Source organism: Hemiscyllium ocellatum, chromosome 12, assembly GCF_020745735.1.
Source record: "Hemiscyllium ocellatum isolate sHemOce1 chromosome 12, sHemOce1.pat.X.cur, whole genome shotgun sequence".
Lineage (NCBI taxonomy): Eukaryota > Metazoa > Chordata > Chondrichthyes > Orectolobiformes > Hemiscylliidae > Hemiscyllium > Hemiscyllium ocellatum.
Window position 1 is genome coordinate 80,017,853 of NC_083412.1, and position 18,863 is coordinate 80,036,715.

At 37.6% G+C, this 18,863-nt stretch overlaps 1 protein-coding gene across 4 annotated transcripts; it reads left to right on the forward strand.

Moving 5' to 3' along the window:
* Nucleotides 1-1,825: 1,825 nt before the first annotated feature.
* Nucleotides 1,826-17,928, forward strand: LOC132821156 (sodium/myo-inositol cotransporter-like). 4 transcript variants are annotated; one of them, XM_060833758.1, is made up of 4 exons: nucleotides 1,826-1,949; nucleotides 4,107-4,727; nucleotides 6,442-6,567; nucleotides 15,439-17,928. In XM_060833758.1, the coding sequence occupies exon 4, from the start codon at nucleotides 15,775-15,777 to the stop codon at nucleotides 17,926-17,928; it is 2,154 nt and encodes a 717-aa protein (XP_060689741.1). In that variant the 5' UTR covers nucleotides 1,826-1,949; nucleotides 4,107-4,727; nucleotides 6,442-6,567; nucleotides 15,439-15,774. The 4 variants fall into 4 exon arrangements, with proteins under 4 accessions (XP_060689741.1, XP_060689742.1, XP_060689744.1 ...); XM_060833760.1 differs by lacking the exon at nucleotides 1,826-1,949 and adding an exon at nucleotides 2,445-2,511; XM_060833759.1 differs by lacking the exon at nucleotides 4,107-4,727.
* Nucleotides 17,929-18,863: the final 935 nt, after the last annotated feature.

Genomic DNA, 18,863 nt, shown 5'->3' on the forward strand with positions numbered 1-18,863 from the left:
CCAGCTCTACTACTGCTGCTGCCTCATGAATAACCAGGAATCTTTGTTGATGATGCCAGGATTCCCTACTATGGGCATACTATGCTGCCTACGCTGTCTTGCCCGCTGTAGGACTACTGCAACCAAGAGTCCCTGGCTTGGCTGCCAGGCCCACTGCCACTGCCTCGCCAAGAGTCCCACTCCGGCCACGTGCCTCCAAGATGTCACCTTGTTGGCACCACCATCTCCCACAAATGAGAAGATTGGAATAAATAGATATCCTGGCTGTAATGATTTGATTGGTGGTAGTGTAGATTTGGAAATGGGAAATGATGTTTGATGATTTTGTTGGGAGTCTTTTTGAAAATTTTACTAATGCAGTTGATGAAGCAAAACTGATAGATGTAGTTTATTTAGATTTTCAAGTGTTTTGATAAAGTTCTGCACAGAAGGCTAGTTAGAAAGATTAAAACATACAGGATTGGATGTACTGCATGGATTCATGATTGGTTAACAGACAAAAAACACAAATAGTAAGAATAAATGGGTCATTCTCACGTTGGTAATCTGTGTCTCATAGGGTACACAAAGATTAGAATTTGGCCCCAGCTGTTCACAATGTATGTCAATAATTTGGAAATGGGGACCAAATGCAATATTTCCAAATACATGGATGATGTGAAACTGAGTGGGAATGTGTGTTGTAAGGAAGAGATAAAGCAGCTTCAGGAGAGGTTTACTGAATGGGTAACAATAGGCAGATGCAATATATGTCAAAAATGTGAGGTAGGAGAAACAGATGTACACAGTATTTGTTAAATGGTAAGAGGTTGGAAAGATGTAGAAAGGGACTGGGGTGTCCTTGTTGATAAATCACCGAAGGTTAATATGTAGGTGCAGAAAACCATTATAAAGGCTAATGGAATGTAGCCTTTATTGCAGGTGTATTCAAGTACAGTAGCTTCAATTTTGTATAAGGTTGGTTAGATCACACTAGAGTTATGTGTGTAATTTTGGTCTTATGCAACAAAAGTTTGCCAGATTTGTTTTTGATAAGCACAAATTATTCTATGAAGACAGAATGGGCAAAGTCAGCCTATATTCATTAGAGTTTTGAAGTAGAGGTGATCTCATTCAAATCTACAAAATACTTAAAGGGATAGGTATGGTAGATGAAGGAAAATGTTTCCTCCATTTTGGAGAGTCTAATGCTTGAGGGTATGTTTTAAAAAATAGTGGGATGCCCCTTAGGTCTGAAATGAAGAGAAATTATTTTATTCAGATGGGTTGTGAACCTTCAGAATTCTAAGGGCTACAAAATAGGAATAAATGGGTCATACTTTGATTAGTCTAGCGGTTGATAGATTTCTGATCATCACTGGTGAACAGGTTTGTGGGGCTTGAATGAATGGAAGGAACCGAAGTGTTCTATGAGCTATGGCTGTATTTAGCAGTGGCGCAAGTTCGGTGGGCTGAATGGCCTACTCCTATTCCAACATTCGCGGAGCTGGTACAGACTCAAAGGGCAGAATGAACCTTCTTTGTCGTAAATGGCCCCTATTTGAAACCTAGCCATTGAAGGCGGTCTCGGTTTCCCTCTGCTCACCATCAAAACGTACGAGGCCGCGTGTACGAAATGCGCCGAATGATGAGATGAACAGCCCTTCCGACCAAGAAAATACTGTCAGCAGGAACCTACCAAGTTGGTCCAGATACCGGAGGATGTGGTGATTGACAGCTACTTGACGAATAGTAAATAGAACTCGCTGAGTGGCGAGATATTGGCTGGGCGACTGACCAATGGATGTGGAGGGACCCGCCCACCGTGTCCGCTGATTGGCGTATGGCCTAACACCGTTTGTTTTTACCTCTTTCGTCTGTCGGGCAGCTCGTTTAGTTTGTTTATTTAAATCTAACGGTTGGAGCTGCACGTGCGGTAGCGGAGTGCGACAGGTTTCTGTATTCACCGGGTGAGTAACCCAACTCGAGCTGGGGGTTCTAGTGCTGCACTCTTTATTTCAAAAGAAACGCAACGAAGCGATTTTTAACACAAAAAAAAAATCACCATGGGCGAGAAACGTAGAGCGTCTAGCACCAGTCTGGACCGAGGGGGGAAGGCAGATGGAGAGATGTTTTTTTTGCTGGAGGTAGACTGGAAAAAGTTGGAGGGGAGGGAATTTTTCGAGGATGCTGGGGAGGGAAATTCGAGAAGGATGGATGGATGGAAAGCTTGCGCGAGAAAGCATCAAGGAAGAATCGAGAAGGCGGAGGGGAAGGCTACGAAGAAGAAGAATCGAGAACAACGGAGGAAACATCGAGAAGGGCGGAGGAACAGTCGAGAAGGATGGGGTGGGAACTGGGAGGAAGAATCGAGAAGGACACTGGAGCAATCGACAAGGATGCGGGGGGTGGAATTTTAAAATGGATCGGGAGGGGGGGGGGGGGGGGGAGAGGAAATTCGATCAGAAATGTTCCGCCTGGTGGGATGGAGGTACTGGGCTGGAGGGGAAGAAGCTTCGAGAAACGGCTGAGGTAAGGCGGAGTGTGCTTTGATTAGGAAGGGCGGAGCGGCGCTCGGCAATCAGGGGATGGGCGGTAAGAAAACAAACACCGGGAGGCTGGGGGGAGAGAAATCGGTAAAGAGGTAAATTTTAAAGTGCGCGTCGAAACCGCCTTCCCAACCGGGTTCTTCGTGAACTCCATCTCGGGAGTCACAGCTGCTCACAAGGATCGCGTTTTAATTTGATTAATACTCGATGGTAAACATAACACGCAACGACATCACTGTCCCTTCTATCTGCTCATTCTCTGAAAGCTATTAAAGAAAGTAGACCTTGGAGGATCCAGATGTCTGGTTCACCTTGCTGTAAAACCGAGGTCTTTCCGACCTCCATTTTATAGAAATTAGCAGCCTGAAATTTAGGGCATACTTGAGTTTTGAGGCTGTGTTATTTCTTTGATTTACCACCTCCCCAAAAATTGTGGTGATGTTTCTGGGGAGGAATTTGGGGGTGTCTCAGCTTTTCAAAAACTGCTCGAAAGAAATACGCATTTATTGGCTGGAAAATCGTATTTCCATTTGTGGAATTGTTTCCCAATATTTTCTTTTACATCTGCAGCAGACACAAAGTCCCTGTGTCATTGCTCCACATTGCAAGAATCATTTAGTAATGACATAATTTGTAAGAAATCTAATACATCTTTCACATTTTCTTTTTTTTAAAAAACTTGTGAAGGAGTATAAAAAGCTTTTGAGCCCCCTGCTGTTAAAGCGATTTCATTTAACCCGCGTTTTTTTTTCATATGCATTACCCTATTTTAATTGTCCATCAACCTTCTCTTGGACATTTCAATTAACAGCAACTCCAGTTGTCTTTTGACTCACTAATTGTGTGGATTTCCATTCCCAGCCCCAAAAGTTTGTCTTCCTGTACTCCTCCTTTCTGGAAGGATGTAGTTTGCTCTCTAATTTAAGGTACAGGCCATTCTGCATCTCAGTATCTATTCTACTGGGAATCAAAACTGTCCATTCTGTACGATTCTTTCAACAGTGTAGCAACAAATCCTATTCATTCTTGCCTGGTCCAGTCTGTAGCACTAAGAGTTGAATTGTAGATTATTACCCTTGGTTCTGTTTCTTAATTTGGAATTTAACTTTTTGAAATTCCTTGGTAGAATCTTAGGCCTACTGTTATCTATCTTGTTGATCCTTGTGTGAAACAGGATGCTGGCTGCTCATACTGCTATTCTAGAATTATTTGATCCCTCTCCATAAGCTTGTCTGAGGAGTAGCATACAGCTCTAGATCATGATCACAAAACGATTTTATCTTAAACCTCTGACTGTACGTTCCAATCTTCAACCCCCTTGCAACCCTCAAACCACTGTTTGCTTGTTCTTTGTCTGCACTGTTTTCTCCCATGGGTAACCGCTTGTTGCTCGCTGTGGTGAAACTGTTCAGTGGTTAGCAGCCTCTTTAGAAACATAGGAAATGTTAAATGAAAGAGCATGGCGCATCTAATACATGCTAAGAAATCCTAGCAGTTGCATAATTCAAAGGATAAATTAATTTTGTAACCTCTATATCCACATTGCTGGTATCTAAACACCAATTGCCTCAATTTCAGCTCAACAGATGGTCCCCTTTCTGCCCTCACCTGTGGTTTCCTACCCTAACTGCTGATGGTCACCCAGTCTCCTGTGAATATTTTACTACTAGCAACCTGTGAGGTGACAACCTTCTGGAATGCCTGCTCCAGAAAACTTCCTCCCTGTCAAATGTTGCTGTGTGCCCAGTTTCCCCTCAAGGTCTGGATTGTGGTTAGCCACCTTGGACTTGTGCTATTTTCTATTGCAAGATAAAACATTACTTTATTTTTGATGAAAAACAGACTAGAAAAATAAACAATGTTTATTCAAAAACCAGCCAATTGCAATTTTCTTTACATATAATCTCATGGTTAAAGCAAATATTGGGTGCTCCAGCCAATTAAGATGGTATGTGAGCTGTATCCTCCTGTTGTATCTTCCGGATTTCTGTTACCAGGAGCAGTTCGAACTTGGAATAAGTGAGACGAATGCTTCATTTCACATGGGAGACGGCAGGTCCAAGTCACGGTATGAAGAAAGGACCCTGTGGGATTAATTTTTCACATTTCTCATTTTGGATGTATGGTCCAAACAGTGAAAGATGACTTAAGATTTTGGAGCTTTTAATTTAAGTGTGGCGGGATGCTAATTGAAGCACGGTAATTGACTTGATTTTTGTGTTTGATCTTAAATGAAAATTTATAGCTCTAGTTTCAACAGTCTGTGTGAGAGCTTCTGCAGGCCAGTTAAAGATGTGATCATGTATCACTCCAGTGCATAAATGAACTGTTAAAGGGTTCTTCATATGCCAGCAGGTGATCTTGTATATTTTGTTCCTAAGATTCAAGTTTTGAAATATACAGTGAAAAGTTTTGTTTTGAGCATGATTAAAAATTATTGGGACAAAGTCCAAATCAAAAATTATGGCCTGTCCTATTTCTGAAACACCGATATCAACTAGAACCTCTCAATGTAGCAGGCAAAACACCAATCTTTAACTGTTTGTTTGTGTTTACTAGAAGCGGATGATATCCTAACCAATATTCTTCCCTCAACTAGCTTAGTAAAAATAGATAACATCTTAATATTTTAATGTTAGTGCTTTGTAAATTGACTGACTGTCATGCTTTCTATATTACACAACCATTTGAAAACAAAGTGCTTTGGGGACATCCTGAAATGGTGAAAGATGTAATGTAAAGTAGCTTTGCTCCACTTGTGCTTTGGTTTGACCAGATGGACCAGCACGTCATTTTTTCCCAGTACATAAGTTAAACACTTAGAAATACTAGTTTAAAAAACACAATAAACTGTCTGTTTATCCAGTTGTGTAATAGAGTTTGAACAAGAAGCTTATTCACTGCAAATTGAAATATTGACTTTTGTTAGAATATTGACTTTTGTTAGTTTTTGAATCTGGCCAATTATTATTTGGCCTTTTGTTTCTCAGCTTTCTCACCTGTTTATTTTCTTGGCACTGAATCTTCATCACTCTGCGCCAACTCTCTCTCAGCTGCTGTACTATTTTTTCCTCTAAAGATATTACTTATCTCCAGATGTCCATTTATTTAGTGACTTGAGCCAGTTGTTTCCTCATGGTCCAATGCATGTGCTTCCATCAAACTTAAGGTGATGGGTTTATGGCTGACAGCAAACCAAGTGGTTGTTTGATGAACCTGTACAAAGTCCTGATTGCAAATAGTAGGTGGGAAGACCTTGCCTCTTAAAGCTCTATCCCTTACCTCAAATTGATGCTCTCTAGGCTAATGCATGAGTTCCTACTATGCTGTTTTTGTTTTAGGTGTGCCTTGCAATCAGTCTGCAAGTTTCATTAGCTTCAAATGCTCTGAATAAGTGTGTGAAGGCAAGGCAACATACTATATTATGTTTGAAAGTAATACTTTTGCACATGGAAGGGTAAAGTGCAAACTGTGGTCAGTTCCTTTTTGTTGGTAAAATGAAAATATTTGACAGATTATTGCAAAGTCAAATTTTAAATTGTAATATGTGATACATGAACTACATTTTGACATCAATTTCAAGGTCTTACAGAGCAAATGCTGTGTTCTTAAAGTCCAGTTACTTTTAGTTTACAATAGTTTAGTTTAAGTTAATTGTATAACTAAAAAGAAGGTAAGTTATATTCCCTGATAAACTGTTATAATAAAAACCTTTTGGGGAAATTGTTCGTTACACTCATGCAACAATTTCAGAACTGTTTGGTGCATTTTAAATTCAAATAAATCAATGTTCAAAGTTCAGTTACAGTAAACAGTCAGCTCATCTTCAAATTGCTACACTGTCGACATTGATTCAAAGAGTGATTAATTAAAACTCTCTAATCAAAAGTATGTGCTACATGCTGTACTTTAGGTTGTGTGCCTGACTGAATGAAACTGACTGCATTCTTTGCAAAAAAAAGTTGTGATCCTGAGATTGACCCATTTTCCGTAGCTGAACTGCAGTGCTCACTTTTCAAAACTGCTGGTAACTAAGATGGTGAGTGTTTTTTAACAGAGGTACCGATTTTTAATTGATCTGTAAAATGTATACTACAGAAATTTATAGGTTAAACAAAGGGAGGTTATTACTTTGATTCTCTAGAAGCAAATGATATAATTTTCATGGTAATTGCAGTTCTATTGGTAAGTGAATTATGAACTTTCGCTAGCAACTGAATTTGCTTCAACAAGCTTCTTTGATGTTTATAATTACTGTATTTTCAAATGGTGTTGTCTTTCAAAATATTTAAGTATTAATTGTTCTTAATTTAACTACTATGTTCATATATATTTGTATAAAGTAAGGTAGTAATTTTAGAAGTTGTGATTCTTGACAATGCTAGAATCTGTCCTTTTAGTAGGAAACAGATTTGGCCTGTGCTTTGCTGAGCTATTTGAGATTGGTAAGTAACACCCACGTTGCCTCTAGTAATCTTTTGAAATGTTGATCTATGGAAGCACAAAATCATGTACAACAGAGCCCAAAACACCATTGCTTCTGCTTGCAAGTATACTTACTGTTTGCATACTTGGAGATGAATGTTACATTTTCTCAAAGCCAATGGAATACAAGTACTTGCAGAGATGGCATCTAATATTTTCAGTTATGGATTACACTGTGAGGTCTTGGGAATTTTGCATAATTTTTTTGGAAATGTTGACAAGCATTTACAATCTGATTTTTGTGGCAAATGTTCTTATACTAACAAAACCTTGGATGTTACAAGCTGCATAAAGTTTGGTCAGCTTGCAAACCAAGGCTGAGTCCTATGGAAGAACCAGACTGGTTATAATGTTGCAGTGTAAAATGAAGAACCATCAGGTTAAAGTAAATAGAGCTAAAAATCCTTGAGAATTTAGCCTTCAATTCAAATTTGTGGAACTTTTGGTACATGGTCTTAGGATTTGTAGAGTAAATTGGTATAGATTCAGTTAACGTATAAATTGATTGTGGTTTAACTGGCTTATTCTTGTCACCATGCTATATTTTATTTTGTTGTTTATAATCTGTGTAAATACTTTTAAATGCAAAGATGGTATTTCACAGAAGAAAACAAACTTATCCAATCCAGTCAACTCTGATGTTTTTAAAAAAAATTTGTATGAATGTGTAAGTTTTCAAAGTAAGTTTTTTTTTAGTTTGAGTTGAAATATGGAATGTCATTGACATGCTATCTAACATTTTAACACTATGTAGATTGTAACCCTATTATGACATCAAAATTAGTTTAGAGATTTGGGTGGATTTAATTCATTCTACGTTCTTATATGGTTCAATCAGGAGGGGGGTAAATAGTCAGGTCTGGTAACTTTTTAAAAAATTTATCTGTTTCTCTAATCATATTATTACATACCTCTGGAGCAGGTGGGACCTCAACCTGGGCTTCCTGATTCAGGGATGCTACCATTGCAACATAAGAGTCCCCTTCAGGTGGGACTTGAACTCTTCTCTTTTGGCTCTGAGGTAGGGCACTGCCACAAGAACGTCAAGTCTGTTGATGCTAACCCTATCAATTAAATCCACCTGATACTAATGCTAACTTTGAGGCAAAAATAAAGGCTACTTGGGAGAAGTCCTAATACTATTCCCTGATGTACACAAGTAATCAAGCAGAAGATGGTATTATGCATGGTACGTTATATTAAGCATATTTGTGCCATGTATCATTTTTGCTCAATTCGAACCTCTGGCTATCTCTTCTCAAATGTTTTTCATAATTTTGCTTTCTCTTCTCCCTAATATATGCTTGCTTAACTTCCCTTTTAAATGCATCTATAGTATTTGATTCAACCACTAATTATAGTACTTAGTTCCATCTCAAATCTTGGGTAGTTTTAAAGAAATTTCTCATGAAATCCCTATATATTGTTCCCCTCAAATGGAAAGATTCTTGTTTGCTGTCTTGCTCCTCTCCTCTGTCTTCCCCCCCCCCCCCCCCACCCCATTCTGTAGAAGACTTTTGTAATTATCAAGGCTTCTTCTGTTAAGACAACTTGTGCCTTTGTTTTGAAGAGAAAGGTGTCTAACTCTCTGCATCCCATTCCATTTATTAAAATGTCTATAGATTGCCTTCTCTGCACTCTCCCAATACCTCTATGCCCTTTTTCTTCTTTTACAATATGATTGCTCAGTTCTGTTGCTCTAGACGTTAAGCTTAGAGCTTAGTTTTTTTTAAAAAATGGGCTTGTTAATGTGGTTTAGTGCTGAGATATGAAGTATTACAACAAGAGGGTAAACCCCTCTGCTAATTTAAACCTGACACAGAAGCTAACCTCGTACCATAATCTGTTGAATTTCGAGAGGCAATTAATTATCCCAGAGGTCACTATTTAAAGTAAAGATTAATAATTATATTCTTTAAGTCCAACAGAGAATATTAAAACCAACAACAATTTACAACTCCTTTCTCTTAAATCTATCTTTTACCTCCCCACTCTACAATACTGGTCCAATTTAAAAACCCTGATTAACATTTGCAAAAAAATTGAATTTCAAAACCAGCCAGTTGTGGAATCTTCTTTGTATTTTCCTCAGTCGTCTTTTCTTCAGTATTCTGCTTCATAGGCCTTTCATATGGACAGGTCTTTCCGAGAACTATTTGGCTAGCAGACTATACTTGGCAGTTCTTCCCCAACTGTTCAAAATGACCAGTTTTATACCCCAGAACATCGGATCATTTCATTGGTTTGATGTTGTCAAAATACTAAATTCAAATTTTATTGGATTTTTGTATCTGGGGCATAATTTAAACTGGCCAAATTTGAATTTGTTTTTATATCATGGCAACTCAACTGCATTATTGGTTTCACAGAACTTAAAATGTAACATTTGATTTTCAGAGCACTTTGTGCCAGCCAGAAATTTCCACTCCCTTGAAGGTACAGTACACAGTGATACCTTCATTACAGAAGGTCGAGTGGTATTGTCAGTTGGCTCATGATTCGGCAATCCAGGCTGATGCTCTGGGGTTTTGAGCTCCGATCCCACATTAATAGATCTGGATTAATGATGCATAATTATATCTTCCTTCACAGGAGGAAGTCTTGTCCTTGCTGACACAAGACTCTACATCTTCAATGTAAGTGGTTGACTTGCCCAAAAGTAAATCTAGCCATCTCCCTTTGACATCAGTGGGATTACCAGTACTGAATCCCCATTCAACATCCTGGGGGTTATTGTGGACCAGAAATTAACTGGACCAGCCATATAACTACTGTTGTTACTAGAGTATATCAGAGGTTGGGAATTCTACATTCGGTAACCCATCTCCTGAGTTAACAAAATCTGCCCACCTTGTGTATATGGCACAAATCAGGAATGTGTTGGCATACTGTCAATTGGGGACATGCAATAACTCCTTTTTAAAAAAAAAAGCCTAATACCAGCCTGCTTGATTGCCTACATATGACCTGCCAGATCATATCGTGTAGCCTGATGTCTGCTTTACTAGTAGACAAATTTGCACCTCGCTCGCAGGGTTCTAATAATTAATGGTTATGTAATGTTACACAAAAGGATGGTTAGGCCAGGAGAAAAATGAATGGTGATTGCTTTGCCTTTTTCATGTTATTTTAATTTAGTGTTTCAAAGAGCTTAAGATAAAGGAACAGAAATAGTCCATTTGACTCATGTCGTTGCCACTGTTCAATGAGGTCATGAGATAATCTTCAGCTTCACTTGCCTGCATGGAGTCCTTGATTCCCTTATTGTTAGAAATGTTTTATTTTCTGTCTTGAATATAGTTAATAATCCAGTCTCTAGAGCCCACTGAATACTCTGAGGGAAAAACAATCCTCCGTTTTAAATAGACATTCCCTTACTCTGAGCTTATACACAAAAATTATGGTTTGCTTCAATCAGGTCTCCTTTCCATCTAAACTGAGTTCAAGCCTAAGTTATTCAATATATCCAAACCATACTAAAGTATATCTCCTCTTTTAAATAAGGGGGATCGAAACTATTCACCGTTCAGGTGTGGTGTGACAACTGCCTCATAGTTTTAACAAGACCTTCATACTTGATTTCCTTCTGAATAAAGACCAACAGTCCATTTGCCTTTCCCATGACCTGCTAAATTTTGATGCTTTTTTTTTCTTTTGTGATTAGTGGGTAATGACCCTAAATTTCCTTTTTCTGCAGTCTTTCCCCATTTCTAATGTTTAGCTGTTCTCTTTTTAAGTTCTGCCTCATTTTCCCACATTATTTTATGTGTGCCAAGTTTTTTGCTCGCTCATTTAACTTGTCTGCGTCCCTCTGCAGACTTTTTGTGCCATTGTCATTATTTGCCTTCACACCTATATTTATTTCATCCACAAACTTGGCGATAGTACGTTCACTTCTGTCATCCAAATCATTAATGTATAGTAAATCATAGTGGTCCAGCATAGCTACCAGTTACACTGCCCTAATTTTAGACTGCATCCTGAAAATGACCCCTTACCCTAATTCTGCCTTCCATTATCCCATCCTGTATGAATGCTAATATCTTACCTCTAACATACATTGAACATAGAATATTACAGTGCAGTACAGGCTCTTTGGCCCTCGATGTTATGACAGATCGGCGCAACAATCTGAAGCCCATCTAACTTGCACTATTCCATGTACGTTCATAACACCTTATTGTCTGTAAGCCTATCTGGCATTTTATTAGGTTAGATTACTTAGTGTGGAAACATTATCAAACACATTATGGAAATTCAAATATATTACATCCACTGGTTCCCATTTATCCAATTTGTTACCTCAAAGAACTGTAATAGATTTCTCAGGCTTGATTTCCTTTCATGAAGCCATGCTGAATCTGCTTGATTGTGATATTTAGTTCTGAATGCTCTGCTATTACATTCTTAATAATAGGCTTATTATTTTCCTAATGATAAACGATAAGCTAACTGACCCAAAAATTTCTTTATTTTGTCTTCATTTTTGAATAAAGGAATAACAGTCTTTTAATCCTATAGGAATTTTCCCAAATTAAGAGGTCTTGGATACATTGTCTTATATTACAATTTACAATTTTAGAATGCAAGCTGTCAGGATCAAGGCTCTTACCAGATTTTAACCCCATTATTTTCCCTTTTACTTTTGTGGTTGTTTGTTCTTCCCCACCCGCCCTTAATTATTTAGTATTTTTGGAATGCTGTTATTGTCTTGCACTGTGAAAATTGCAAAGCATCTATCAAATTTTCTTCATGTCCTTGTTCCTTTAGTATTAGTTCCCAGCCTCATACTCTTTAGAGTATATGTTCATTTTGTCCATTCCCATTTCATATATTTAAATAGGATCTACTATCTGCTTTTCTTTGCCTGTTAGTCAGGCTGCTGAATTGCTCTTGCTAACTTTTTTTGATTTTTTTTTCATTAACAAAGTCACTTTCTCCCAAATTACCTGTAAGTCTCTCCAAACACAATTTGCTCATTTTTTTTTTGTTTCAGTGTGAAATGTGTCCTTGTGGAAATTTTGAGTATAAAGCCCCTTAGTTCATTTTCATGAAGTTCAAGGGGGAGAAAGAGAGTGAAAAAGAGATGGGTAAGAAAGAGGGAAATATTTAAGACTGGGAGAGGAGGAAAACTTAGACTGCAAGTCAACTCCTTTCTGATTTCTACTTGTAAATTGTCAAAGTCACCTTGGGTGTACCCCACCAGAGGTGACATAAGGTCCGCTTTAATTAAACTTTGCTCCAGTTGACGTTCCTTTCCCAAGTGATGAATGGTGCTAATTCTCTGTACTTCTTGATCAAAAGGTCTCACTTAAGCTTGACACTCAATGTTTAACAGTAATTTCAGTCAATTGTTCATTTAAGTTATCAATTGACTGCTTGGTTTTTTGTTGAAGATCATTTCCAGTTGCAACTATATTCTTCATGAAACTTGCTCACTGTTGTAATGAGGAAGAAGAAAAATTTAAATGTGTCCCCACATAAAAGGTTGGCCAACTTTTTTCTTGGAAAGATGAAGTTAGGCAGAGATGGTTGCGAACTCCACTGCCTGCAAGTGTACCCCCTTCCCCCAGCTCTCTCAGCCATTGACTATTTGATCTGTAACTATATTGTTATTCCTTCGCTATCGCTGGTTCTACATACTGGAAATCTCTCTAACAGACTTTTAGGTATGTCTGTGCTACGTGACTGCAGAAACCCAAAGCTAATTCACCACTGCTTGAAGACTATTCAAAGTGGACAATAAATGCTAGTCTTGACAACAATAGGCAGATCTTGAGTGAATGAATAAATAAAAACTGCGATCCATTTGTCTGCTGAGATACTCTAATTAATGACCAACCTCTGCTATTGCTGCACATATTCCTAGTGTTTAGTTTCTTATAGTGGAATATATTCTTATACTGTGAACTCCATTTTAAGTGTTTACCATTGTTCTACATTTTTGTTAGCCAAAATTATTGCCATTTTATATTTGCAAGTTCTATTTTCAACTGCATTTCTTCAAACTATTAACCTGGATTTTAGTATACTTTTTTTTCCCTATTATTATCTTATTATCACTGTTAATGAGAGATTCCCTTGTTTTTAACTTTGCTTATCAGCTCTAATACATTGCCCATTACTAGATCCAATTGCAAATCTTGCCTTGGACTTTCCACATATCAGATAGAAAAGTTTCCACTCCACATTATAGGAACTTTTAATTGTCTTATTCTCCCTATCTATTACTTCTGTCCATTTAATAGGAACGTGTGAATTTTTGTGTATTCACTCCCGGAATGTGTGGGTGTCTCTGGTTAGAACAACATTTATTGCTGATCAAATCTGTCATTTTTAAAAAAAAAGTCAGGTCTCTAATTTGCTTAAATGTTTCTATCTCAACTTTGTTTCTCCATTGTTGGGTGATCTGTAGGAGAGACTTATTACTGTGATTGATCCTTGATCTTTCATCTTTACTTCCTAGTCATCGATATAGGTTGTGTCTTTATCTTGCTGATAGCTTTGCTTCTTCTTTCTAGTTCGATTGTTAGTCCTAGTGTATATCACCTCTCTACCTTTTTTTTTCCCTTTCATTTTAATAAACTCTACAGTGTTTGACTCCTAATTTCTATTTTTGTCCCATAGTCAGTCAGTCAAGGTTTTGCTCTTGTTCTCAATTCCTTCGGAAGATTGGAGAATACAGAACTGGGAATTAGCATTTGTGATTTGATAGTTTCATCGCAAAGTTTAAATTCTTTATACTTTCAAGTAGCCTTGTCTGCCAAAACAGCATCTTCAACCCATAATTCTGCTGCCTGTCAGAATAGGCTACTTGATAATACAGTTTCTTTTAGAGTAGGAAACTTTTTTGTTATCAACTTCAAATTGATGTACCTGCATCTTAGACTCTGTAAAAATTTTGATGTATTTCTGAAAATATTAAATTTCTGGAATTTCAATTCCAATGTACTAAAGATGGTGAGGGTTCAAAACAAGTTCAGCTGCTAAGAGCAGAAGAGAAATTTTGAATTAATGAAAACTAATTTCAAAATTATGCTGTGTGTGTGTGTGTGCATAATGACTGGGGAGAAGAAATCTTCCATTGTGGATGACAAACCCTGGGGAAAATGTAACTGAAAAGGTAATTGAGTTCTACATCAGGAAGGTTTGTAAAGGTAATTAGATGAGTGCCAAGTAAACACTAGGGGGATTAATTTAGGACCAATTCATGCTATTTTGTAACTTTTCCTTTTTAGATAATTGCAGGAAATAATTGATCTTGAGTGCCTTTATATAGTCCACTGTTTGGATAAATGACTGTTGATATTACAATTTAAATTCATTTTTACTACTTGTGCTGTTGGAAGTATGGACTCTTATTTTCTTATTTCTCAGATTTATTAATGTTTGTTTTTGACCTGTCCCTATATCCTGTTTCAGTTCTGTTTTGAATAATGGTCATCTCAACTGCTCTTTTTTTTTGTTTGTACTCTAAAGGTTTTCAGTAAAATGCTCTGAAGTGTGAATCTCTAAGCTCTTCATCAAATTTAATGTACAGTAATTGTTTTTAATAATAAATTTGTGACTTCAGTTTGCATTGACTTAATGCCATATTTCTGATGTTTCATATTCTCTAAACTTGTGATTTGTTTTCTTACAGTGAAATGTTGTGGAGCTCTGCTGTAGAGCTATTATGGCTATAAATCCATGAGTTTGAGTGAGGCAAATTAACACTCTAATTCTATACCTGCTCAATCAACAGTTTTTGTTCTGTGCTATCATAAAGTCCACCTGTATATCTATGACATTTTTTTGTGCAAGTATATCTATAGATATGATTTGGTTTTATGCCCGTGGTTTATGATTTCACAAGCCACAACAGAATAAAACTGAATTATATCTCTTCAAAATATTTCTCTAATTGTGTTTTACATGAACCTGGTTTAGGCCTACTGCAAATGATGTGCATTTTATGGCAGAATTGTTCATTAAATCTGACTTGCATTTGGCATTTTAAGTAGAATTATGAGAAATTGTGAATAAAATGTTAGATATCTGGTACTTAAAGTAGATAATTTGTAACATGAGTGGATAACTGAGTTTGCAGTTGCTTTGCTTGGTTTCTATTTTTTTTCAAGAAGTAAATATATCTTTAGTTTTTCTTTCTGTGCCCTGGCCATTTTTAATTTATGCCATAAAGTGTGTATTTAACATGCACCTTCAGTTGTGGTGGTTATGAAAGAAAGCCAGGTGATTTTTAAAAAAAAACAAAATGATTACTCTTAACATTTCAGTTTTTTCAGTAGACGTTTTTGGTATATCATTGTGTACTAAGATGTTTTAATAGTGGTTATGTTTCTATTTGCCAGATGTTTGGTTTTTCTTTGTGTTTAAATCTAATAAGTAAAATTCTAATGCCCTCTTTGTCTTTGCTGTCTTACAGGAGTGTAACTCTATTCCTCACTAGACCTGTCAGCAACAGCTAAGAAATTCAACACCAACAAATTAAGCACTGGCAGTCTTGTGGAGTGCTGCTAAAAGAGCATGAGAAATAGTCAGAAGTGAAGTTAACAAGATAAATAGTAGTTGACATCCCAGTACCTGTACGACTGGAATCCCATAATTTCGATCAGGGCAGCAAACTAAAGGACAAAGTATTACCATTTTGTATTGTATGTTCTTTTTCTCCCCCTCTTTTGCTTTACTGCTGTCAAGTAACAGGGTTGGCCTTTGCCTGAAAATTCTTCTGTAAATTGAATTAAACCTGTACTGTAATAAAATGTTTGGGTTAATGGAAACAGCTGACTTGGCTGTTGTAGGATTTTATTTTGTTCTTGTATTGTGCATTGGCTTTTTTGTGATGTGGAAGACCAACAGAAGTACTGTGAGTGGGTACTTTCTTGCAGGACGCTCCATGACCTGGATAGCAATAGGTGCTTCATTGTTTGTAAGCAATATTGGCAGTGAGCATTTTATTGGGTTAGCAGGATCCGGGGCAGCCAGTGGGTTTGCAGTGGGAGCTTGGGAGTTGAATGCAATGTTGATTTTACAAGTATTAGGTTGGATTTTCATTCCTGTCTATATCAGGTCTGGTGTATATACCATGCCAGAATACCTTTCAAAACGTTATGGTGGTAACAGAATAAAAATCTATTTTGCATTGTTGTCCTTGCTGTTATACGTTTTCACAAAACTTTCCATCGATCTGTATGCCGGCGCACTGTTTATCCGGGCGTCACTTGGCTGGGACCTGTATCTTTCTATCGTCGTTCTGATTGCATTGACTGCAGTGTTAACTGTTACAGGAGGACTTGTGGCTGTCATCTACACAGATGTCCTGCAGGCCATTCTTATGATTGGTGGAGCTTTAACACTGATGATCGTAGGAATGGTTAAGGTGGGAGGTTTTGAGGAACTCAAACGGCGATATATGTTGGCCTCACCAAATGTTACAGCAGTCATTGCTACTTTCAATCTAACCTCTGTCAATGCTTGCCGCATTCACCCTAAAGAAGATTCTTTAAAGATATTACGTGAACCAACTGATGAAGATATTCCTTGGCCTGGTTTCCTGTTGGGTCAAACACCAGCTTCTGTTTGGTATTGGTGTGCTGATCAAGTCATTGTGCAGCGTGTCTTGGCAGCAAAGAACATTGCTCATGCCAAAGGAGCTACCTTAATGGCTGGTTTTTTGAAACTCTTGCCCATGTTTATCATAGTCGTACCTGGCATGATTTCCAGAGTTCTCTTTACTGATGAGATTGCTTGCATTAATCCGGAGCATTGTATGCAAGTATGTGGCAGCAGAGCAGGTTGCTCAAACATTGCCTATCCACGACTAGCGTTGGGAATCTTGCCAGTAGGTCTTCGTGGCCTAATGATGGCAGTCATGATAGCAGCATTAATGAGTGATTTGGATTCTATATTCAATAGTGCCAGCACCATATTTACTCTTGATGTTTACAAACATCTTCGAAAGGCTGCCAGTTCTCGTGAACTGATGGTAGTAGGTCGTCTGTTTGTTGTCTTCATGGTAGCTGTAAGCATTGCCTGGGTTCCTATAATTGTAGAGATGCAGGGAGGACAAATGTACCTCTATATTCAAGAGGTAGCAGATTATCTCACCCCACCAGTGGCAGCCCTGTTTCTTCTTGGTATTTTCTGGAAGCGCTGCAATGAGCAAGGGGCTTTTTGTGGAGGATTGGTTGGATCTGTTTTGGGAATTACACGCTTGATTTTGGCATTCATATATCATATGCCAGAATGTGATCAGTTTGACACCAGACCAAATTTTATCAGAAACATTCACTACATGTATGTAGCAGCAGTTTTATTTTGGGCCACTATTATTACAGCTGTAATAGTGAGTCTGCTGACCCCTCCTCCTTCCAAAGACCTGATTTGCAGCACCACATTCTGGGCATTAAAAGACACAGAAATCATTGAAAGTGGTCAGAAAGAAGAATCTGATAAATTAACAGAAAGAAGTCTGGCAAAATGTAGTGACAGTGTTAGATGTGCAGACAGTTCTGATTGTAAGCAGAAAGATGATGATTCGTCTCCACTGACTGCTCAAATAGAATTAGTTCTATTGATGCCTGGAAGTGGTGAGTCCAAATCTATGAGCCCTTCGTGTGTTGCTGAAGATCAGATGCAAAATGACTGCTATGTAAATGGCCAAACAACTACTGAGGACCAAATGAACAAAGAGGAACATGACTTGCAAAGGAAAAACATTTGGTGGAGATATTTTGATAAATGTTGTGGAATCAAAAGTTACAGTGTGAAAAAATCAGCAAAAGATCCTGTAGAAAATGAAGCTATTTGCTTACAAATGTTGCAGGAGAGCCCAAAAATTAAATTTATACTGAATTTTGGACTTCTTGTTGTATGGTCTGTTGGCATATTCATGTTTATCTATTTTTCTCTGTAAAATAAATAGTCAATGTGATATTGTTCCCTTTTTCCCTTGTCCTTTGGTAGCAATCCTTTTTTTTTGGTCAAGTTTGAGAAAGTTAAAATAGTCTAAAGGTCAGGTTTTAGAGTCAGTCACTGGTTAATGAGTTTTTACATTTTTTGTTTTAAATTAATCTTTCAGCTTTAAATGATTTTAGGTAGTGTGAGACAAGTATTTGGAATCCCCTGTTTGGCAAGGGATCTTCTCATTTTCTGAATGATGGCATATGCAGCTTAACCTGATTAGCTGGATGAAGTCAGAAGTGTATGGATCTGAATTAGTTTCAGATGTGGCTGTTGCAACATTAATTCCCAAAATCAGTATGTGATCCCACATATCTTGTAAATTAATTCTTGCTAATTAAAGTCAGCCATTTACTTCATAACTTAGAAGTTATTGTCTTGTATATAATTTAACAGCTATTGCTGCAGTTGGACTGAAGATGCAACCAACTCATGGCTGTAAGAGAATAATGTGTGTAACTTGCTGTATCAATCTCAGATGCTTGTTTCTTTGGGAGGATGATAGCAGTACAGGATAAGGATCATTAACTAGTTGCTCTGTAACTTGTATTTTTGATTTAATGTTATTGCATAGCAAAAGAAATTCCAGAGCTTCACACAATTGGATTTGTAAAGCACATGTGTATTCCATCACCAGCATTTGGCACACACTTCCTGAAAAAAGTTGTGTGCAGTTATAAATGAAAATTGAACTGTGAAAATCTAGCCATCTAATTATGTGGCAGACAAAAGGTTGTCCTGCTGATTCTCAAATCTCCTGTCTTATTATGGCCCTGTCTAACCTTCTTTCTTTCTTCACACATGACTTTTCAGCTATGTACACTGCTTGTAATGCACCCTGCTTCAGTCTTGTTACTGCTGCCTCTAGCACTTGGTAAGATCTTGGAT

Bases quoted from the DNA above. Each gene is read 5' to 3' on its own strand.
- LOC132821156 (XM_060833758.1), top strand. From the start codon at position 15,775: ATGTTTGGGTTAATGGAAACAGCTGACTTGGCTGTTGTAGGATTTTAT.